The sequence below is a fragment of the Struthio camelus genome, chromosome W (genome assembly GCF_040807025.1).
Source record: "Struthio camelus isolate bStrCam1 chromosome W, bStrCam1.hap1, whole genome shotgun sequence".
In the NCBI taxonomy this organism is placed as follows: domain Eukaryota; kingdom Metazoa; phylum Chordata; class Aves; order Struthioniformes; family Struthionidae; genus Struthio; species Struthio camelus.
In genome coordinates this window covers 50,026,668-50,051,645 of record NC_090981.1, presented here as the reverse complement: position 1 = coordinate 50,051,645, position 24,978 = coordinate 50,026,668, and the positions used below count along the sequence as shown (strand labels likewise).

Below are 24,978 nucleotides of genomic sequence, written 5' to 3'. Positions count from 1 at the left end.
ATGCTAGGCATAGCACAACAGTGATCTCTGCACATGTGTAATTTAAAAAATAAACATCAGAAAACCAGGAAGAACACTTTTATTGGCAACCGGAATCTGCTATGTTTCTCCACTGCAGTACTTGATAGATAGTCTTTAAAGAAAACACACAAATATTAGTGTGTTGTTTATAAACAAAACATTTTATTGTTTCTAGATATGTTTTCAAGGCACTCTCATGCTGCAGGTTTGAGCTGCATTTGGTAAGAAAAGGAATCCTTCAAAAACCTCTTCTTTCTGAAATAAAACACACACCTGCAAGGTTAAGTGAAACAACCGAAAATTCAAACCAGATCCTGATCATAAACTACGTTTGTTCCTGGAATCACGCTGAAAATCCCTAAGTACAAAATGTTTGTTTTCTTGGGGATTTTCTATATTGGTTGTTATTTGTGAAACCCAAGAGGAATCTCATCTCACCTAGTATTAGCTATCTAAAAGTTAAAGGAACTGAGCTGGCTCGCTCAGACTAACCAAGGTCAACAAAAAGAGATGGATACCTCAGAAAAACTATTCGTCTCATATGTAGAAATACCTACGTAAGAACAAGATGAACCTTCCTGTGCCAGAAACTATTACTCTGTAATGTCAACAGGGAGAGCTCAGATTAAGGTGATCAGATCTTTTTAATGGGAATTCAGGACAGGATATTAAAGCAAAATCCATCATAAGTTATCAATTACAATTCCACCTCTGCATTTTATATGAAACGCAGTAATCCAGTGATATAACATACTTTTCCATATATGGTTCTCACCAGAACGTTCCTACAAGACAGCAGGTATTTTGGTACAAACAATTATATCACAGCAGCACAAACTGAGGGAGAAGACCAAATGCAGACATACTTCATAGATGAATTAGGCTATTTAGATTGTTTTTATTAAAAAACAAAAAATTCAACACTTCAAAAAATGAGAACAGCACTCAAAATACAATTCAATTATGCCTGATCTACTTGAAATGAAAATCTGTCAGTCAAAAGTATTTTGAAAGCAGAGCAAGTTCAGTCCACTATATTTGAATCAGCAAAAGCCAGCACTAATTCTGTAGAATTATTGCTTTCACTGTATTTTTAATGTATGATTTCTTGCTCAGAGTGTACAGGTATGTCCATTTAGTTCTAATTGCATTGCTGGCGTTTTGACTCACTCAAGATTATGTCCTGATTTTACTTTTTACCACCATCAATATTAGAGCAGTGCTATGTTCCACAGCCAATGCACACCAAACAGCTAAACTTTACCTGTCTTTATAACTATGTTTGTTTAGCAAAGTCTCATTAAGCACACGTCTCACTTCCACATTTTCTATTCAATCTATCAGGGGTCCTCACTGGGGATTTTGTTACCAGACTCCAGCAGGTTTCAGTATTGCAACGTTTTGGCACTAGTTCGGTGGCATATAACTCGGTCTCATGGAGGTACCGAAGTATAACATCTCTTTTGCTGTTGACAGGAAGGTCACAGAGGTAGGGAAATGCGAGACAAGCCTCTCCAAGCATCAGGAAAGTGTTGGGTTATAACTCTTTACTCCTTGTAGCGAGTCTTGCAGGAGGTGTGAAGGGATCAGTTTTCTGCTCCAGCTAGAAGGCATCAGAGGCAGGATGTAGTGAATCCTCTGCTGACAGCTGGGCTCTGGGGGAAGCTGTGTTTGCTTGGCGCTAGGAGAAAGTGTCCCAGGAAACTGCAAGAAATGTAAAACTGTGCCTGTGCAAAGGACACTGGACTGTCCCTGCTATGGCTGGCAGCACCACCCTTCTGGCTGCGGTTTCTAACAACAGAGTTCCAAAGATTTTCTCTGGGAAAGCAAAGATCTGTAATTCAGGTCTGCAACAGCTCGTCTGGGACACTGGAACATCCCAGCATTTTACTACGATGGTGCCAGACGAGTTCAAGCATGCTCACACTGGCATCAGGGAAAAACGATAATGATAGGCAAATAAAAATTGTGCATTACGGTTCAAATACATGTTAGTCTGAGGATATAAAGGGTTCACATCTTTAGTCACTAGTACTCCACTAACTCTTATCAGTTGAAGATGTGGCCTGAATATTTGACACTGACACTGAACTCTTTCCTGGAAATGGGCTCTGAGCAATGCATTGCTTCAAAACACACCACAACTAAGGCTGACCGTGGCAGAGATGGAAAAGGTTAGTAAAACTGCCCTCACTGCTCCTGAATTTAGTTCCAAAGACAAAGCAATAAGCAGAGACTTCAGCTGGCCATCCTCACTGGTGAAAATTCCCTATAACTGAAGTTAATGAATAGCAAAACCACAGCTAATATTACCAATAACAAAAGTAATTACCCAGGACAAAGTACTGTGAAATGAATAGCACCGAGGATGCTGAGGCACATACATCCTTTCTATAAGAGTGAAAATAGCAGTACTTGGGCTCAAACAAAAATGTTGTTCCAGTGTTCACTGAGAGCAGTACTGTGGCATCGTGACCCCAAGCGCAATGTTTTTACAGAAAAGGTAATTGGAAACAGTAGAAGCAAAGCACAAAAATAGATCAGAACTCACTGTTTAGTAAGAGACTTATGATCACAGCACCGTTCCCCTGAAGTCAATTAATTCCCTCTAAAGTCAACAAGAATTTTGCTGTTGTCTTCAGTGGAGGAAAGCCTGAACCTTAAGAGGAGACTACACATTGCTACTGAGCTTGGATTTCCATACACACAAAAGCATTCCCCTTACAGAGAAATTATTGCACATTTTACCAACAGAGCTAAAATTAGAGTAGCAGTACTCGTCATAGCGTGTAAGCCACACATGATCAGAGTTCTCCGACATTCAGGGTAAATGGAGTGACTTCAGAACAGAGCATTTACCTTCTCGCAGGATTGTTTCCATCAGTAGTTCCACAATACACGCTAGCACGCAGAGGAGGACTCAGTTCTACTGTCATCTGCTTGAACTCCCAGACTCCAGAGAGAGCTGTGTTTGCTTCACTGAAGGCAGAATCTAGCCCTTAGTCAGCAGCAGGAAATTTGGTACTTCCAGACATAAACTAAGCCTAAAGATAATTCAGCAGACAGCCTGACTAGCAGATACACACTTTTGTGCCATGTGGATTAGAGGTCATGGATGCATTTTACCAGTCTGCAGACATTACAGGCTAGAGTTCAACAATAAACGTGGAAAAAAAATCCTCAGAAAAAACAAACAACAACTCACAGTAACAGTTTTTACCAGAATCCTTTATCTGTCATTACTGTAGTATTATTGCATTGATTTCCAGTTCAGTGACCCATATGAATAACCTGTCAAAATAATCACAGCTTTGTTTCTTTAGTTCTGGTCTTTGAACAGTCTTTAAGGTCAAATGGTATTTTTGAGATTAGCACCCTGGCAATTGATTATAAAAACAGTGGCAAGTTTTTAAAGTACAAGTGCTGCTTCAGGACAGAATAAAAGACCTTTATAGCAAATTTAGTTCTTCAAAAAAAGTAATTATATTAAAAATATATAGTCCATGATGGAACATTCTACTTTATCCCTGTTCAAGGGAAATAAAAAAATACTGCATACACAGGGTACACTTAAAATCTATGGGGTCAAATTCTGCACTGCATTCAATAGGAAATTTGCTCAAGTAACAATTAGAAATCTGATTTTAAGGCCACTGTAATCAATAGGATTTTATTTTTTGATTTCACAGTTATTTGGATTTCATCTAACAAACAGTGCATCATTTGACCAATAATAAATAAGCACAATAAAGAATAAGCCATATGTTAATAAGATATACTCTCCTTTCCCTTCTACATCTACATGACCCAAACTGCCCACCAACTACACCCAATATTGATTGCGCTTCAAAGTTGGGTTTGTTTTTCGACAGTACTGGATCATTTCAGGATCAAGGTTTAACCAGCTGCTTTGCAAAGACTGTTTTACAGTTGGAGAAACCCCTGCAGGAAGCAGCTGCTCGTGCCTTACTGGCGTGAACATTGCGGCTGTACTTCTCTCAACCCCCTTCAGCAGAGGGGTCACTGTAACAGTGGGTACCGCCAGGCTCCGTTCCAGACCATGACCTGGACTACCAAGCACTGCATCCATTTCATTTTTGACAAGTGGTTTTGCCTTCTCTTTTTTGTGACACATTAACAAAACACACACAGAAATAACAGCAATAATGAGTAACACAGACACCAAGACCAGGGGGATAATGATGTACCAAGGGTTGCTGCTTTCACTTGGTTGCCTTCTGGGACTCCTGGCATTGGCTTGGATTGTGCTCTCAGCCCCTGTAAACCCACTTGTTGCCACTGCCAGATTAAGCAGCAGCCCTTCCTCATGTAGGTCTCCCCAGCGATTCTGGCCTTGCCACACGGTTGGTGCAGTCTTCCATGCTGCTACTGTACGTTCTTCATTGTGGGAGGAAACAGGTGCCTCATCCTTTGAGGTAGTGAGAATTTTTAAAGTAGTTGTGCTGGTTAAGAAAGGCACTTCAGTTGTAAAACCCTGCACAAGCAGTGGATCGTATGGCACTATGGAGTACTGAAAACAGCCGACAGCAGGCTGCACATCATCTGCCCTGAGCATAAAAGTGAATGAGTCATTTAAAAGATCAACACCTGTCATATTTGTATCTATGTCTAGGAGCACAACACCTCTATCAATGTCACTCTGGGTGAATGTCTGAATATCTTCAAATACTGCATCGTCCATGAGCCTCCTCTTTACTATTCTTCCATGATATGGGGGCACTATCACTTCAAATGTAGGATTACTGTTTGTCAAATTAGCTAGCTGAGAAGCATCCAGGTCACTACTTCTGAATTTATAAACTGCTTGATTTGAAATTTGCTTGTCAGGAGCAACTTGTACTAAAGGCTTCACCGTGATGTTCAGCACTTGTCCTGTTAAATTACCTTCTGTAGTAAACAGCATAAACTCCAACACTTCTTTGAACGCAGTGAGATTTGTCAGGTGGTAAGACAGCCTTCCCGAGTACAAATCTGCCTGCTCAAATTTAGTAACCTGCTTATTTCCAATCACCAGGTGCCCATACTTGAGGGGCTGAGTTATTTCATACGTGATGCTAGCGCTTTTTCCATTTGTGATGGCAGATAGATGAACATTAGTAATAGTGACAGATGTCTGGCCTTGTGGAAGTGCAACATTGGTAAGATTGACCAGGACAAGAGCAATTGGTATGACTTCAAGACTGAAAAGCTTGTACAAAGGGCGATGTTTACCATCAGTCACACTGAAATAAAACACCCCAGAGGATGAACTTCCATCCTGTACAAACCAAACTCTGCCACTGTCGACATCAGCTTGTGTGAAATCCTGTATGGAGACACTGAGATTGCTCTTCATTGCTAAATAACCATTATTGGGATTGCTAATAACAGTGTATTTGAGCTCAGCTGGTGGGTTATCTAGGTCTTCAACTTGCAGATTCTCTGACCCGAGCACTGACACATCTCCCTGCAGGACTTTCAAGTGCAGCCTTTTAGTCTTCAGTTCTGGAGCTTGGTCATTCACTGGAACAACAGTGATATTAAACATCTCTTCTAAAACTTCGCCATGGGGCTTTGCAGCAGATTTGCTCTTTAGGTTTAACCAAACAGCAAAAGTGAAATTGTCAGTAAGGGATTCAGAATTGTCATGTACATACACAATTCCAAATTTGTTCAGTATGTATTGGGAGAAGTTAGGTTTCTCTTTGGTAACGTTTCTTTCCCCAACAATAATCATGCCACACTGGGGTAAAGATACAACTTGATACCAGATTTCATACATGGAGCGCTGGACCTCAGGTAACTTAATCAATAGATTTGAAGCATCTAAATTTGTTCTGTTGATTAAGACTCTACCTCCTTCCCGGACAATGGCACCTAGCAGAAAGGAAATTAGAATTTTAAAAATTTTATAGATGCAATGTTTCAGAAATTAGATAGGCATTTCAAATACAGATGATGCTCAGAAAAGAAACTGTGAAATCCAATGTTTCTCTTTCATGGTATCTTTGACTTCCATGTGTCATGGCTAGAAATATATTACCACTATTTTTAAATACAGATTTAAATATAAGAGCCTAGATTTTCTATGGATGCATACAGCAGGATTAAAGAAATATAAATATCTCGCAGCTCCAGATGGTGCGTTCATTATCCCTACTATTATAGCAAAATGGAGGATAACCACTACAGCAGTAGCAAGGATCAAACATAAGTAGTTAATACCATTTTTAAAGATGCAGTTTTCCAAGCTACTACCTACACTATACTCTGTGCTAAAAGTATTCTGGTCATCTGTTACTGAAGAAAAAATATCCTTCAGTTTTTTATATTTGTTCACTGGCAACCAGAGAGATCCAAAGCGATTAGGAGGCTCAAAGAGCACAGCATCTTCACCTGTGTTTGCTAGAAGACGACTGTTGCGATCATGCCTGGTAATTCCATATGAAATGGCAATATGGAACACCTGGAGGTCCAGGGCTGATGGTGGAGAGGAGACAGTAAAAGTAAAGAAATCCTCTGCACTCCAGTCAGCTGCCTCAGCATGTAAGTGCTCATACATGATCACACCTTCATCCACCTGTTTAGGGTAAAGAAAGCCACAGATACAAGAGGAAAACAATTTTACATACAGAGGTGGATGGAGAGAAAAAAAATAAGAATACTGTTCCATAGAAGGCTGTGTACCTTAGTCCACGCATAATGACTGTATATATAACTCACCTAAAGAGATTACCTTGCACTTCTCTTTCTCTGAAGATAAATCTGTGTTGGCTGACAAGCATATTTGAAGGTAGGGGAAATGTTACTGGGATGAATGCTTGGCAAAGGCTTGGTAAATGTTAACAACAGAAGTATAAAACATTGAGAAACTTATCTCAGACTAGCAGTGGTAACTCTGAATGGGAGCTCAGCTAGACTGTACCTTTAGGGAAGCGGAGTACCACATGACTAGGGGATTTTTCTTTATAAGGATACCATCTGGGCTGGACTGACTGTCCTGGAAAAACATACGAAAGAATGAAGACATGAAACAGATTTTGGGGGACCATGTGTTTCATGGTGGATAGCAAAAGATACTTGGTGAGAGATTACCAAAACTTGAAGGAGATGCAATGACCATGAAGATATTTTCTCCTTTATACCAAACAGCTAATGGGACAGCTTAATTGAAAGTTTCTGTATCATGGGAGGAGGGGAATACCCAAGAGACAGGAAGGAAGCTAGCTTGCCCTGTACCTGCTTTGGCAGGTCCTTGCAAAAAAAATATAATAGAGCTAATCCTGAAACGAATGCAAGAGCCCCCACTGATGTCACGTAGGAAACAGAGCTTTCAGGATCAGTTTTCTCAACAGCCTCAAAAACATCCCACCTTACTGACTAAAAAAATTCAGAATGACATGGTAAAATCTCACACTTACATGTCCAGGTTTATGCTTTCCCTATACTGACTTAATTCTTAATGGTTATTATGTGACAAAATATGCAAAAGTGATACTAAAAAGATATGTTGGTTCAGCATGACTTTCCAGAATATGCCTCTAGGACTTTTAAGTTGGAGAAAGCAAATATACATAACAAGAGACACAGTATGCACCCTATAATTTCTATGGCGTTTAGTATCAGCTGTCAATCTTCTCGGGGTTTTTTTTATTCTTCTTTTTTGTTGTTGTTTTTGGGGTTTTTTTTTTTTTTGAAGCCCATGCTAATATCTGGACTAATAAGAAAATGGCACTAGTGAGGATTTTGTTGTTTACCTCTGCCATGATTTTAAACAGAATGAACAAATTGTGGCCTACTGCAAGATGAAAATACTTCTGAGATATTACAGAAAGCAGTGGCAGAGGAAAAAAAAAAAAACAAACCTCAGGTTGAAAACGACTGTGTTACACTTTTTTTAAGTCCATGTAATGTGCAACCTAAATTTCTTATATTGTTTGCAAAATAACTGTCCTTGAAGAAATTCACTGGAATGCAATAATGATTTCAATTTTTTTTTTTTTTTTTTTTGCAATGAGACAATAAACCATACGAGGTTTAACCTCTTAAGGAAGAGTTCAACACCGTAGCAAAAGTACCAACTTCCTCTAGAATCTAGCTACATACTGCTTGTCAGAAGTGAAATTTTAAGTTCCACGATACAGACCGAAGTTAATGAAACTCAAAAGAACTAAGTTAACCCAAAATACATTTAAATCCAAATCAGATTTTCAAGCATTTTGTAACCAACATAAGTCGGATGTCTTATTTTCCATGTAATGGAAAAAATACTATGTTTGTAATATTAATGTCATCTCTTCACTTATATTTAATTTCATGTGGCTGTAACACACTACACAGTGAAAGTTTATTTTGAATCTCTCTTTTTCGTTCCTTCTTATTCCCCACCCTCTACTGGAATGAACTGCAAGCTGGTTAGAACACCTCAATCTCACCTGCCATGAATCCGTAAGCTCTACTTTTTGAAGTGAAAACTGACAGTACAAATAACTCAAAGAGGGAAGAAAAATATGCACATTACTACAGCTCAAATCCTTACACAATTTCTAAAGTTCACAAGTAAGTTAGTTACATTAGTAAGAACTAAGGCTATAGATAAAAAGTGCCACGTTATATCATGGCACTGCCCCATAAACCCCTAAGGATCCTTTCTGTAGTCTAAGAAGAGTAAAAACTTCAAAATTTAGCTGTAAGATTTTGTCTCACACGCTTAACTGCTTCATCTAACACTCATCATACATTTTAGGAACGGAAGAGAACGGTGTGGTTATACACTCCATCTCTCTCATAATGTAAAACATAGAACTCAGCTCAGTAACTATTGCGACAAGGCCCATAACATAATGGGATTAGACCACAGTATGAAGAGAAACATCCTGTCTTCATGTTGGTTTATACAGCTCAGGTGGAGATTCCACCTCAAGTCCTTGGTGAGGTTGTTTCAAAGTCTAATGATAACTGCAGTGATTTAAAACGTGAACCTTCTTTCTAGATTTTATCAGTTAAGCTGCAATTTCTGGCATTTTCTCATTTTTCATTTACTAGATCAAACAGGTCCTTTCTTAATCTGTAAATGTAGATTAGGATCAAACTATCTCCTAATCTTTCCTCCAACAAAGTCAGAAGACTGAGTTCCTTTTATCGCTCCCTACTAAAAAAATTTACTGAGAATAACTTATTTCATAGAGGACAGTTATATTCAGACTGCACACAGATGTAACTCATTTCTTTTCTGTTGCAGTTTCTCAAAGGACATTTTCCATCAAGCTACATGAGCTGTCACTTTTTAGTCTTTTAAGTATAAGACTTTGTATCACAGTTGAGATTCTTTAAACACCTGATATCACAGCCAACGATGTCAATAAAAGTCCACTTGGGGACACCAATGAGGACTGCTGAGAGCCTAAATGAATCTGATACTTGGAGTTTTCATACAGCAAAAGGCTACTCCTTCTGCCAGAAACTAAAGGCTTCCAACCTTTGACTGCTGGTTAATGGCAACAGAATAAATCTTGAAAAATACCGTTACAGGCAAAACAGTGGAAACTGCCAAGACTCTGTGAGCATTCAAGAAGTGGGGAACAAAGGCTCCTCTTGCATTCATTACTAGATGCCAGATATTTAATGACACGGCAAATCTGGGCAATTGCACTGATGGGTCACATATGCCTGGTTACCAAACAGATATAAATGGATCAGACAAAGAACAAGCAACTGGGACAGCCTTTGAAGTAACAATCTACCCCTGAACAATTATAAAGTGCTTACCATAGACTGCGTAAAATTGAGGATTTCCTGAGTGGTATTATCAGAATTTACTCTGATCAGCCTTCCAAGTCTTGGGGAAGTTGCAATCGTAAAAGTTATAGTTCTGTTTCCTGCATTGGACACATCATTGGTCACAGCTTTCAGATCACTTTGTGAAATAGGTTTCCTGGAACCTAAAAAGTGTGAGTTAAAAGTAACTCAGATTTGCAACTGCAATTTTTCCCAAAGAATAAGTCTTATATGCACAGCTCAGTCTCTCATCTAATTATTGTACTCAGAATTTTAATAATGTTTTGTAAGATTAACAGTCTTATCCTTTTCCTAGTTACCTTCCTAGGTACCTTCAAATAACACAGCCCTTCCATAGTTTTTCACTCAAAAAGCCCATAAATATGAACTACTTTTGTTTTACAGACATGAAAAATGTACAGTTCTCTACAACAAAAAACATTCGCTAAATATTAGCTTCTGCAAAAAAACCCACCCCCAGTAAGGAATAAAGCACTCCTATATTACACGTCTAGAACTGAATTCAGATTCCAGCTGAAGTCACCATTGCTAGCGTTGTTGGTAGCCCCATTTGCTCACAGAAGGCAGGGTGATTTGGCAAGGTCTGCCTGAGAGAAGCCTTAATCCAGCAATTTCTAGTGAACACGCATAAACTAAAATCAATTAATACAAGAAACCTGAACTGTATTTTATCGATATGAACAGATGATTATCATTAAACAAACAGTGAACTAAAAATAGGAAGGACATCACATGTAGAAATAATGGCCTGAACTGAAATGGTGTATTACTAAGACAGATGGAAACTGAGGGGTAACAAAATCCTTTTAACACATCTAGTACCTCTGGCTTAAAGACTGTAAGGAGCCTTCTGGATTTTGGCCAAACTAAGACGGTTTTTGATATGGCTGTGACAAAAACAAAGACATATTCCCTATTGCTAGCTGTTGTGTAAGCAACTCCCAGCAATGACAGGACTGCAAAATATTAGGAGTTTGGCTTCTTTTTGATGTAATCTTTCCTCGTGATATACGCTCAGCAACTAAATCTGATGTTTACTGTGATGCACTTGGAAGAGCAGCAGATTCCTGTACGTTTCAAACAGGAATAATTCCAGCAGTTCCCCACCACCCCCCACTTCCGCATCCTTTCTTATATTTTGGGTTTTTTGAGCAACTAGCTTTACAGGTATCAATATATAATTTCAGACACTAGTCATATATATCTTTGAAGTCTGAATTGCCACCTACCTCCACTAAAGCGTAATGTTTACAGAGGAATGACAAAAAATATGTTCCTGCTATAATATTCAGCAGAAAAAAAAATACAGCGAGATGAATGGGAATGTTTAGCAAGCGTTTGGTAACCTTAGGATTCCGCCTGTTCTACACGCGGTTGTGCCCTGGCTCAAACCACATCTACTTTGAAACAGAGTTGTAACAAAATGAGATCATCTTGCTCTCTTTGTTTTCCCCTTTTTACCTTCCCATGCCTCTCTGCATCCATATTCCTTAGAAAGGCAAAGCAATCCCTCAGGTCTAGAATCTCTTGCACTGTACCTAATTCAAGATGTGCCCCTCCTCTTCCTCTCTCTACTCTTCCTTTTCCTTTTCTGTGTGAGGAGGTGGTGAGGAAGCATGACCCTGTGTTGTGTGCACAGCAGATGTGGTCAGGAATGTAGAACAGAGAGCAACGGCTAATCAGACCACGTGCCATCTGCACGACACAGCTGTTTCTCAATAACCTCATACTTATGCAAATCAGGGCCCCGTGTCCTAACAGATTTAAGACAGAGTAACTCTCAAAAATGGTTATGCTGTAGCGGTGGATGGTACCACTTCGATTTTTCATGATAATGATACCACGCATTACAGCGCTGCCATCACAGTACAGAGGCAGGGGGTGGAGGGGACACGAACCTCTGTGCCACAAACTCCTAGCTCGTTCCTCATACACCAGATCTTACTCAAGAGCCAGGACTCGATCAGAAGGGACTTCGCTGCACCGCAAAGGCTGAAATATAGTTTAGGGCCACAGACACTAAAATTTCTCACCCTTTCCTGTGAAATGAAATCTTCCCTCAGACAACCTCCTCCTTCCCCCACTTTTCTCCTGAGACCTGAACATCTTTTCCAGTACGTGCAGCAGTTCTGCTCTGGTTTGGCACTTTTCAACAGAGAAAGGAAGGTGTTTCGCTAGCTAACGGACTGGGTAAAGGAAAGAGAAGTGAGAACACAGCCTGTTCCTAAGCATGGGGGCACAGACATCACACAAGCAAAACCATCCAAACTCTGGGAAAAGGAGCAGAGAGAGAAGAGGAAGACACACCGCAGCGATGGGTGGTGCAGAGCACAGCGGCACTAAACCACGTGGGCAGAATGCAATAGCATAACACCATTATCAGTACCTAATAATTTTTGTATCTGTTGCTACTGCCTACATTCAAAACTGGGAGACTACTCTAGCATGAGCATTCTTCCTAACACTGCTACACAGCTACGGACCATCTCGGCTGATTGACTCAGACAGCTCTGCTTCTGAGTAACTACAAGTCAGGCTAGGCTGTCTTTTCTTCCCAAATAGCAACTCAACTCATTCTTTCTTTGAGCTTCCCTAAAGAGAGCAAATTCCTCATATTCCAGTTACATAGCATGCACAGGAAAAACTCATATCTATCAATTTAAGGACCATACTGAATAAAACAACCTGCTGTTGGACAGAAGAAATCCATAAATTGCACAAACAAATCTGGTATATTCAACAGGAGAGAGGACAGCAGTACATGTGCTTATAAAACTACAGAATAATATGCTTGAGAGAATAGTTTACATCCAGTCATGAAGGCATGGCAAATTCTTCATAATACATTCAAGTTTCACTTCCCTGGAGAGAAAATCCTTCATGCTGTCTCAAAATTAATATTTCTTGCAGTGCTATAAAATGTAACAGGACACTGGCTATTGTTTATATGTGTGTGGGTGGGCAGCTGGCACCACCACTGTTTGAACAGTCATTCCATGATGAGCAAGTACCAATATTTGCTCACTGAAATCTGTACAGCTCCAGAATGTCTTTAAAACTGGCAAAAATAGAAAAGGTGAAAAAGGTAGCAAATTTATTTTTTGGCATTAAAAAAGTACTACTAACTCAAAGTAAGTGAGAATTCAGCAAAAGCTGCAGGCCTAGATGAGTATAGCTTGCAGTGCTGAAAGAAATATTGTATTTTCCAAGCTGGGGAACTGATAGAAAGTCTAGAGATTTTTTCTTCTACAAAAGCATCATGCATATTTTTCTCACAATTATCTTTAGCTTAAGACAGAATTCCTGTGAACCTCTGTGCCTGAGGCACCCTTACACACCAAAATCACAGACAGATTAACAAGCTCTGTAAGTGGATTTATCTGAATCCCATTTACATCGACTGAATTAGAAGACCACGCTGCTACAATCCCATTTTTTGTTGCCTGTGTTTAAGTGGCTTTCATTGCAAGCCTTTACTTATATAGCTTATATTCAGGAAGTGTAAGAAATTGAAGTATTCCTCTTCTGTATAGGATTAATAAATCAAGGTATAGATTAATATCTATAGAGCTTTCCCAATTTTGAATCTCTCTCTCTCTCTCTCTCTCTCTCTCTCTCTCTCTCTCGCTATACAGACCACATTCAGAGAAAAAAAGAAGGCAGAACAAACAACATCTACATGAGAAGTAAGATTCATGATGCTGCCAACAGAAGACTAATCTTTATTTCTCCTTTAATCCTGCACTTAATGTTAGATTACTAACTCCGTGAGTGATTACTCTCGCCAATGAAGAGCAATAAGCAGCTCTGGTGAGATTCCCTGAACTCATCAACTCCTACACGAGTAGGATTTCTTTTTAAAAAAAAAAAAAAAAAAAAAAAACCTATGAAGCTGCTGACCCAGCTACTTCCAAGTGCACAAATATGAATCAAGGCTGTTTAGTCCTTCTGATTCACAGCGAGTCCCAGCTGCTCTCCATAACTCTACTCTACTCAAATAAGAGAGCGAACTTGCATTCTGGTTAGCTTGAATGTGCTATTCAGAGCCCCACAGACACAGGCTTCACCCTGTTTTTACTAGGCAAAATCACAACCAGCTGAGAAAGGCTGAGTATTCTAACCAGCACTTTGCATTTTTATTTCTATGAAAGCAATATTGAGCTTTTAAACTAATTTGAATAGGAAATTTTCAGTGCTTAGGCAGACAATGTTACTGTCACACTGCGCTTCTGTATTTCACTGCCTACTTCCACCACTGACAGCACATATGCATATCAAAAAATTAAAGCCTATACAACAGTAAGAACATTTGAGACAACATGACCTCTCTTTTAAAAATCAGACAGATAGATGTTTCCATGTACAGTTATCTATAGTCTCATCAGATAGCTATCTAACAAATAACTGTATACATGTTAGCTTATGACATTATTTCAAGTGCATGAAATCAAGGTAATCTGTTAAAACCAGACCTGGAAAGACTCCAAGTCCTTTGTTCACTTCCAGGCTAATTATTAGAAGCCGAGCTGTGATGCTAAAAATTTGTCGAGGTGCAAAGTTCAAACCGTCTGTAACCTGAAAGCTGAAGCCTCCTGACATTGCTCCTGTAGAAAACAAAAACATATTCTTTTATTTTCCTGGTTTTCCTTTAAAACACACAAACATACATGGCACACATTTTGCTTTTGACTACAGTGAAATATAACCAAAGTCATCCTGAAGCCATTTTTGATCAGTGTATTTTAACTAAGAATTAAATAACATCATAAAGCAGAGAATACCATCCCAAGGAAGAACTACCGGTTGTTGCTTATACTGAAGGGCAAATATCCCACAGATGTAAATCACCAGACTGCCGCCTTCTTTCACTGAGCTTAGTGGAGCTGAAACCAGCTCAAACTTGGAGAGACACTGGCCCCCAAATCTTCTCCTCCTTTTATATCTTAGGAGGGACCTGAGCACTTCAGCAGTCACATTTTGGCAGAGATGTAATTTTGGGAGAAAAATAACTAGAACAGGCCTTTATTTTGGTTTACGTTTAACCTGGGAGCTGATTCACTCCTTTAACTGTTTCCTTCTCCTTTGCTCTCCTTCAGCTTTGCTGAAGGGGACATGTTGTCACAGTTCAAACTATTTCAGAGGTTATGTGTACTCATAACAAATGCCCATTTTCTTCTCTAATCTTAGGACCTGTTCCAGGAGACTGAGTAGATTCCTGTAAAAATTTCTCAGAACTGACTTTCTTAGGTGTACAGTGCGTTAAGTACAGGGTCCTCCAATTGTTTATTCAGGTAGAAAAAATGAATGAAAAATTACATTATCGGCTGCCAATAGTTACTGTCGCTCTTCCGCTTGCTTTGTCTATTTTAGCCATGACATACTGCTACGTGAACATATATCCTGAAGTGCAAGGTTGCCACGTACTTTTACATAAAGACCAGCACTTCTTGCCTAACTATAAAGGAATTATCAGAGGAATCCATGTTGGTTCTGAAATTATAGTTAACAACTCCCTAGGGAAATTAAGTACAATTAACAATTCCCCTAGGGAATTATAATTAACAAATCCCCGAGGGCAAGCACAGAGGCAGCTCTGGAATATCAAGGCAACTTTTTTTTATATTTTTAAAGCTTTTATTTTCTGATATTTTCTCTTGATAAAAATACACAAGTGGTTGCACTTTTAAAAGGGCAATGAGGAGTCTAGGATTTGCCTCAGATTGGGAGAAAAATGCTTACTTAGCTTTACCCGCTTTCTTGGCTAATGAAGAGCATCTTTCTGACTCACATAATTGGAAATTTGTCATTGACACGGTCAGGAACAGAACTAAACCCTCAAGCGCTGCTTGGGTAAAGCATATATTACTTTAGCATAATTAATTTTAAATGGACAACTAATCAGAAATAATAAAAAGGAGATCAGATACAGGGTTGCAAGAACTGCACTGCAAGACACTGAGGCTTCAGGAGAGCTGACAGGAGTTCAGCTCAGTACCGTCCTGAGGAAAACCACTGGCAGGGTTTAAGGGCAGACTCCGTCCTGCCAAAGCAGATGGGCAGCACGCTGGAACGCGAGCGAGAGTGCAACAAGGAAAGAATTTGCACGCTGAAAGAGGAGTACAGAAAAGGAAAGGTATGTTCTGTTTCGGCATTTATGCTCATGACAGAATATTCAGGGATTATTGAGGAAACAAATACAAAACTTCAGCAAAAAAAACCACTGAGCTAAGATGAAGAAAAAAGTTTTACAGAGATAAGGAAAGGCCCACGGGGCAAGAAGATGAGTACACTTCCAAAAACAGTGAAAGACGAAGGAGGAAAGAACATTCCAGACAGAAAGCAGATAAAGTGAATTAGCAGGAGTCCTTTATGAAACACCACAGGCCACGATGGCAAGTGGATGGCAGAGACAGAGCAGCTGCACGAGCAGGCACATGACTTGCGCAGTTTCACGTTTTAGTTTTACAGTACATCCCACACTCCCGCTCACTGAAAAATAAAATTTGCTTTTTTCTTCTTTTAAACTAGATTCATTTCCTAAGGCTGCAGGTGTGCATTTACCCTTTCTGAAACACAGAGTGGATTCAGTTCCTCAAACCAAGACTACCATCTTCCTACTACCCTTCCATTACCACAGGGGTTTTACATGACAAAATCTCCCTTGGAACAACAGCTTAAACAGCTTGACTCACTTTTGCCATGTTCTTGACCTGCTATTTGAGCAGAATATCTAGAGCTCACCAACAGCTATTAGACTGCTTGCAAAGCAACTTCAGCAACACATACACACTCTGCAAAATATTACCTTTGAAGCCAGAGCTCTTCAACCTGCACCAACCTTCACGAAGTCACAGCACAGATCTGAAGTGACTGCTGAACGCAAGAGCACTGAAAACAACTCCACCCTGCCTCGGGGCTGGTGTGAGAGCTCTGTACCTCTCTCAACACCTTATCCAAAACACAGTAGGCTTATTTCTATTTTAGTTTCTTCTCCTTTCAGCTGAGGTAATATGAAAATAGAGCTGGAGTAAAAGAAAAGTAGCTATCACCCCGTAAGAGTGCCAGCTCCACCTCAGACTACAATCTTCCCGGGACACTCATTCCTGCAGCTTCCTGGTGCCACCACTTAGGGATCCATGAGGCAGCCCTGACCTCCTTTCTCACTGCCCACACATTCCGCCCATAGCAGCATAAATAACCCAATTTCTAGCTCTGGCCACTGGGCCAGAGTCAAGGGATAAATCTGAATTCCTTCACAGCCTGAAGGGAGGGTTGACATCACCCACAGGAACTGTAATTGCACTGCCCAGAGCTCCTCAGGAACATGACTATACTCTGCCAGGTACCTGAGAGCCTGTTAGTTCATGAATAGCTCCGCACCGTACCAGGACGGAAAAGCTCCAAGAGATGCTCAATAACAATGGTCAAAAAATTCAACTTCATGTCTCTGAAAGCTGCACGGCAACATTTGTTCCTGCAAGCCACAGATTTATGTTCAGGAGACTGCCATTAACTGAACAACTACTACTTCTTCCCCCAGAAAACGGGGGATGCTTGGTAGGCACATATTTAAATAGTCATCAGGACCCTTTCCGGTTTGGTTTGTGAGAACACATATCACATAACCAGTGCTCTGAGATTTTTGTGACATTACAAGGATATCCTCAAAGGATTACAAACACAAATACAGTGAACAGAACCAGTATTTTGGTAACAGAGGTTGTATTTTTGGAACTACATACCACTGTGTACAAATACCAGCTGCCCTTCTATTATATCAGCCTGAGTAAAATTAAGGATGCTTTTGTTTGGAGAAGACTTCAGAGCCAAGTGCCCATTGCTAGGCGGAGTAAGGGTGTATATCAGTTCTGATGGCGAGGAGTCCTTGTCTGCTGCACAGAGGTCGTCAACAGTTATTTCTGTGACTGAACCCACCCAGACCTAGAAAAATACAAGAAAATAAAAAGAAAGAAAATGCATGCAAAAGAAAAACAGGAAAAAAAACACATAAAGAAAGAATAGAGATTCCTACTGTATGTCACTATAACATGTTTCCTTACTGTCCATCCAAATTTCTGATCACGGATGGAAATAGTTAATGTTGGCAAACGATTTTCAAAAACAAGAACATGAAATAATACTAGCAAACATATTCAACATCAGTTTAGATTTTAGATAGCAGCAGGAGAGATACTCTATTTGTCAGGCACTATTCAAAATCTTACAAACTTAGCAAAACTGTATTTTGATAACTGAGTCAAGGAACTCTTTTCCAACACATACACGTGAACATCAGCGTCACCTACTTCACAGTCGGCAGGGCATTCAACATGCTCAACTTTCATTACAGGGAAAGAAAAAAGAAAAACAGCCTGAGGACAACATCATCTTTATTACAAATGAAACACTTCCTGTTGCTGGATAGTTTTCTTTTTACAATATGCACTAAAGACCCCTTTTTTTGTGCACTGAACAATTCCCAGAGGCGCTCATTCCAGTGGGAGATGAGAGCAGCAACACCTCCAATAGCTGCTTGGCGCTTTGCAAGGTCATGCTTCAAGCCAAAACAAGTAACTAATATTTGGGAAGATGGTAGAAAACCCATTAGTTAATTCTAGCAAATATAGATGCATTTTTTTCACATTCAAGTTTAAGCACACACTGCAAGATCCTTCTTTTGAGCAGAGAGGACTGCTATCTGAGCTTCATTCACAACTCACTGGTTTATTTCCGGTTTGGAAACGGTAAGCAACAGTCTCCTTTACTCTTCATCTTTGCTGTATTTATTAAGAATTATGAACAAGCACTAAGACTAACAAAAAACAATACGTATCTATCCTAAAATGAAATTAAAGTCCCTAAACATTCAACACCTCAATGCCAACTCATTTCACATAGTTTATTTCATTGTGTGCAATCTTTAAAGCCTGAGATTTTAAAGCCTCGACTTGAACCTCAAAACATTTACTGCATTGTCCTTTCCTGTCCTCCTAGGGCCTTAGTACACTTCTAATAAATATCTGCTAGCAATATCACGCCAAAAGCTTAAAGTGATCCTTGACAAAGGATGTTTTACATCTGCCAAAAATAAAAATCAGCGCAGATCAAAATCACAGACTTTTCCCTGAGTATTATTGTTACTTTTTAATTAAAAGTGTGGATGAAATATTAACTTTTTAAAAAGTCACTGGCATTTTTGCCATAACACTTCAATAGAAGGACTTCAGCCTACACTGTATCATAAAATCATCGCCATTGAGAAAGAGATACTATAATGAAATTATACGTCTTTTCTAACTAAGAAAACAAGCTTGGGAAAAAAAAAGTTAAGATGTTTTCTATCACAGAAATGTAACATATTTTGCAAAGGAGATACATATTTCAAGGGAGAAAATGGCTCTTTCTTTATAATGTAATTACTAGAGAAGTTTTATAGAAGATGTCACCTAGGAAAACACAGGATGGTAACTAACAGCAAAGGCAGACTTCTTAATGACCAGCACCAAGTAGGTGCATTATTGTCACTAGTTTAGTGCATTAGTGTCATTGGTTTGGTGTTCTGAGACCATTTCAACTCAAGCTACTAATACTTGATTCAGACTCTTCTACACAGAAAATGCAAGGTCACATAGAGAGTACGGAAAAACGTAAGAAAGGACTACGCAAATATGTTACCACGTATGACTCTGGCTAAAATTCTGTAAGTTTTCTAAAAACTTTCTCTTTAACTGAAGGAAAAATTGAGCTTTTCGACTGTAACGCCAGTGTTTACTTCTATTGTTCCAGCACATTAATACACTTTTTTTTTTTTTAAAGTACTATACATGCTAAGGTCCTCTGTGACCTGTAACATGATCCTTAAAGGATGAAAGGAGATAAGAGCTGAAAAGGGCTGTATGGAAGCGGACACTCAGAATACTGCAAACACCATACAAGTGGCTTTTTTCACATCTGGGATATCTGGGATCAAGTCCTCCTTAAAGAGCATCATGAAAACTATATGCTGCCTCTCTAGGATGTAGCATTACATTAACTTTGCATTTGCATAACACCTTCAGCATGGTCTACAGAAAGATTTGTGACCCCGAATGCTGGGAAGTAATCCCTTCCGCTCTACTTGCAGCATTCAGCTTGCCTTTCCTCTCTCCTTTTGTGTTACATATCCTATTATATACTCTATGTACACAGCCATTTTAATAAGTGAATGTTTTAAAACACAAAAAAATGACGTTTGAATTTTGTTTTGAAAAAAATCAAGTAATAGGAAAATACAGCCCTCTTGTGGCAACAAAAGGGTACAGTCATTTCAGAGCTGTACTACAGATAAACATATATAAACACATACATAAATGGAACAAGTAAAGCCAGGACACCAATTTTCTTTACAAATCAGATTTTTCTCTCTGCCTGCCCCCCAATCCTGTCCTCCCCCTCCCCCCCAAACCCTCGCTATTAAACCTGCCAAAATTATAGGAAATAAACCCTAAAATAATGTATGAATTCACTTACTAAATACATTTATCCCTCAAGCACTTATTTTTCTAATGGAAATGCTTTGAATTAAATGCAAGGATTCCTAGCATACATTACAGAAACTCGCAGTACAGTAAAACTTTCTAAAGCTCATGTATTACATTAATGTAAATACTTCAGCATGTTATAAAAGCTCAACCAAAAATGGAAAGACGACGACTTCAATTACTTTCATTGCCTTGAAAAAAGATCAGAAACAAGCCCTCAAATACTCAGCTGCTTGTCCTCTTGAAACTCCCCCCAAGGTGTTCACAACCTTGTATATACAATGGACACCGGACTGAAGAAGGGACATTATGGATGCCCCAGAGGTGAGGGAGCTGGAGTTGAAGGAATCATTTGGCAGGAATCTACACGCTCAACAGTTTCTTGCATTTGGCCTGAAGTCCCGTGACAAAGCCCCAGTTAACTTTCCTGTATCGTCACCAAGATCACCAGGCATGTACCACAGCTCTTCAAGAGAGCCTGTTTCTCAATAGCAAGTGCCATATGGGAACCTAATTTTTAATTCTGTTGTTCACTTAGCTGTTCTTTCAAACTCTTTTTAGATCGAGACCTGCAAAAATTCTGAGATGCTAAACTTCAGGCAGCTCAAATGGTCCTACTGAAGATGACAGTGCATAAAATAAAGACAGGCATGCACTGCAGCACACAGAACTTGATCGTCTGTAAAAAACGCAACAAAATCCAAAGCATAAAATTGAAGCATTTTCTCTTATTTTTAAAATGAGGTGTTTTGGATAAGACCTCCTGTAGACACCTCAGTTTTCACAGTATTCACCCCCAATTTTACACTTTCGTACATTTTGTACATTTCTGACCTTTCAAATGATAAGGACTAAAAGAACTACTTCATTTTTAAAAGCAACACACAGTTTATTACTCAGTTTTCATTCCAGCCAAATCCTTGAGACAGAGACTGCTTGGCTAGAACCTGAGCATCAGCAAGTATCATCCTACACAGGAATGCCCAGTTCATCTCAGTATCTAGTCAGAGTGAAAAAAAACAAAAAACAAAAAACATTTTCTCCAACCTATTTGGGATGTGCAAGGTTGCTCTGAAGAAGAATCATCTTGATGTATGCCTCCCAGTATATAACTTGACTACACATACAGTGTATACATATACATTATATAACTTGACTGCCAGCTTTGTTTCTATACGCACATGAATCCCTCTTACGTGTTACCCACTCACTACACAAATAAAGCCTATTTCTCAGCAACAGCTATGCATGACTAGGAAAACCACAGTAAATGCAACACCCTGGTTCTGGGTAGGTAGACTGTGTGCCCAGTGGAGAGGACCAGCTTTCTTAGGCTAAGCCATGTTATAATTCCTCATGGGAGGGCTGCACTTAACAGCCATTCTGGAGAAATCAGTGTGCTGCGCTGCACTGCACTGCACAGCCTCGGTTCTGCGAACAGACTGTAATTCAAAGCCAGTAACACACCAGTAGGGAGACACAGAAAGAAATCTGACTGGACATATATCTCTCTCATCTGCTACTAGATAATCGCTACTGCCTGCTGTGCTGGTGCTGGTGTCCACAGAGTACCACTGTAATTACTTCAAGCAGAAGAGGTTTTACTCTGTAATATCAACTGCCTGCAAAGAGAGTCTGCTCTTCTGTCAGCAGTCTCTGCATGGGGTAGGGATCTAATAGCTACAGCGTGCTGCGTTGTAGGTGTCTGCAGATTATCACAGATTGCCTGCCATTACTGTGAAGCTGCACACTACTACCGTTATCACTGTTTTAAAATTCTATCTTTTCTCATGTGAAAAGCCTATATACACAACACAAAGCTATGATCATCTCTACAGCAATACATTCTCCCTATGCAAAATACTACTAAACATGCAAAACTAAATGCATGTTTTAGGTGCCATCAATTTGTAAACTGCGTTATGCAGCACTGGGAATGATGCAGCCTCTCAATATCCTCACTATCTTCTTTCAGATCTATTCTTAAATGTCTTCCCTGTCTTGATGCCTCACAGACGTTTTACTGCAACCACGGGTTCATCAGCTGACCTGCACCATTTCATTCTGCTTTGCACAGCTGCACAGTTTGTTTTTACCCATCTCAGAGCGAAAGCCTTTTCAGGTGGCGATTGTCTTTTTGGTTTACAGGGGTACAGTGTTCAGAATAAATTGATTCTGGTTACTGCGTGCTACTATAACACAAATAATTATCATCCTAAAAACAAAGGAAATCTGAAGTAGCACTAAAGTGACAGGAGTTAACACCATGCGAAGAGATATGAGAAGAAACTAAGCCTGACTTTTTTCAATACTGTAAGATTATAAGCTGGCTGTGGTTATTAAGAGAAAAAAGCAGCATCAGTTAACAATCTTTAAAATGTCCTTAGGAATTTGGAGGAGAAGGGAAATTTGACCCAAGTTAGCAAGCCTTTTTTTAGCTCACAATGTTACAGAATAATAGCTTCTGTATCTGGCCGTCCACTGCCGCAAGCCCAATGTCAGTCCAAAAGACTTTACATGCATCTTTAAGATTAAAAGAAAGCTCAGTCAGCCCTCTAGATAAGTCTGGTTTACATTACAACAGCAGAAAACATTCTTTATAATGGCTAGAATCTGCCTGAAGAAAATTACCTTTATACTATCTTTCCTTAACACTAATTCATTTAAATATCAGGACAACCTTCTAATATATTGAATATCCCACCAAACATGCACATAATGCTCATTAACGAAGGTATATTAAATGATATTAGGTTAAAGATCAACATTTTAAAATGATGACAAACATACCTGAAGAATTTTGTTAACTTTTATAACAGGAGCTTCATCATTTATCGCACTAACAGTTACAAATACAGTGTGCGGCAAACTTTGTTTCCAAAGTTCTGTGTTATTTACTATTACTGTAAAATTGTCTGTCAGTTCCTCACTGTCATCATGAACATAGTAGATTAATTCTTGTTCAACCTGAAAAATGTAACAATCTGAATATAATAGGTGTCATTAAAAATAAAAATAAAAAAAAAAGAGAGAGAGAGAGACAGTCAAATCTAGTAGTGCCCTGGGGTCCTATCCTGGATGTCTTGCCTCAACTTTTTATGACCTTTAAGAATTTATTTATGCTCATATCTGATCTGTTCCTCTATCTCTATTCTGTCTCCATAGCAGTAAATTCTATAGCTCATCTGTCCATTCTTCTTGTCAAATATCTTAAATTGCTTACTTCTTGCAAATCTAGGCATTCCTCCCTCACCCTAAAGGGAAAACGAAAAATCCAATCCCACTATATTTACCACAATATTTCCTGGAGACATTAAACTGAAAACGGTGAGTAGTAGTGGATGGTGACTTATCATATAGTTTTGTTTCTTGGAGCTAACAGATTGAGAATTAGCTTATTATATACATACCGGTTCTTTCTGAGCAAACACACAACCTAAATACAAAATTGGTTTCTACTCCTTGCTCAGTTCATACCCCTTCATCCCGTTGGTCCTCTTCAAGATATACCCACAGTCTGTTTTTCTTAGATTTCCACAGTGCCTTAGATTTCCAGACTGTAACAACTCCGCCTGAGCGTATATGGCCCCTCAGTCTACCATGATCATGGCACACTATTTCACGTGACTAGCGCACAAGGAACTGTGGCTGGCCGTAACAACCAACCCCCCTCTCTGCCCACCCCAAACGACCAGATAGCAACTGCTGCAAGATCTTTGCTACAAAGCCAAAATAAAGCTTGGACTCACACATCTTACCACCTCCCACCACGTCCTCGCACTGCAGGCAAAAACTAGCATTTAACAATACAATCAAAAGAACTACTCATGACCGTAGTAAAGTGGATCTAAACACCTTACCTGCTTTCTGGTAAATTTGGTTAACTTTACTCCAGGAACGTGAGAGTTTTCAACATACCCATGCTTTGGCTGCTCAACTAAAATAAATTCACAGCTGAGTCCTGCAAAGTGTCTGCTAGAAATTTTTAGGTAGTCTTCCACCAGGACTTTCGAACCCCCTTCCATTACTGTGAAGTTCTGCACTTCCAGTGGAATCACTCTGGGGATGATCTCTACAGAGATTCCTATTCCACTCACTGTTCGGACACCATTGGTCACGTCCAAAGAAAAACGATCATTTAGTTGGTCAGAAACTGTCTGCACGTACTGAACGTTGCCGTCATCAACGTCTTGCTGTGTGAACGTCAAAACTGGTTTTTGGTCAGAACCAACGTGGCTTTCTTCTGATGAAAACTTCCGAATGTATCCATGTACTGGAAGTTCTCTTACTGTGAACACAATCTCAGATGGAGAACTGTTTTCATGAACAACCTTAAATTTTAAAACACAAACACAACATGATTTAAACAAAAACAGGAGAAAATCTTTAATTCTCTTCTGAATTTTTCCACTTTTAACCTTGGGATTGTCTACCTAATTAACTGGCATTCCTTGTTTGGGTCACACGGTACGTCTGCAAATTCCTAGTATAACATAATTCTTTAGGTAGACATGTGTTAAATAACATGGCATGGGAGTGTTTTGTAACTGCAAATATGTTTTGTAAATTCTGAAAAACAACACACTGTGAAATTAATTAATAGCCCAAGATCTGCAGACCACTTCCTAAAGCAAGCATT

General features: G+C 39.3%; 1 protein-coding gene across 4 annotated transcripts in view; it reads right to left on the bottom strand.

The window, feature by feature from the left end:
- Positions 1–282: 282 nt before the first annotated feature.
- LOC104146847 (chondroitin sulfate proteoglycan 4-like) overlaps positions 283–24,978 on the bottom strand; it is a 38,864-nt gene continuing 14,168 nt past the window's right edge. For 2 of the 4 annotated variants that reach the window (XM_068925250.1, XM_068925253.1), the window contains 8 exons: positions 24,200–24,670; positions 23,130–23,306; positions 17,562–17,760; positions 14,292–14,423; positions 9,790–9,962; positions 6,947–7,021; positions 6,418–6,601; positions 283–5,898 (listed from right to left, as the gene is read on the bottom strand). In XM_068925250.1, coding sequence (XP_068781351.1) covers positions 3,845–5,898; positions 6,418–6,601; positions 6,947–7,021; positions 9,790–9,962; positions 14,292–14,423; positions 17,562–17,760; positions 23,130–23,306; positions 24,200–24,670 — 3,465 coding nt within the window. In that variant the 3' untranslated portion in view covers positions 283–3,844. The remainder of the gene's footprint in view (positions 5,899–6,417; positions 6,602–6,946; positions 7,022–9,789; positions 9,963–14,291; positions 14,424–17,561; positions 17,761–23,129; positions 23,307–24,199; positions 24,671–24,978) is intronic. The other 2 variants (XM_068925251.1, XM_068925252.1) reach the window with 1 other exon arrangement.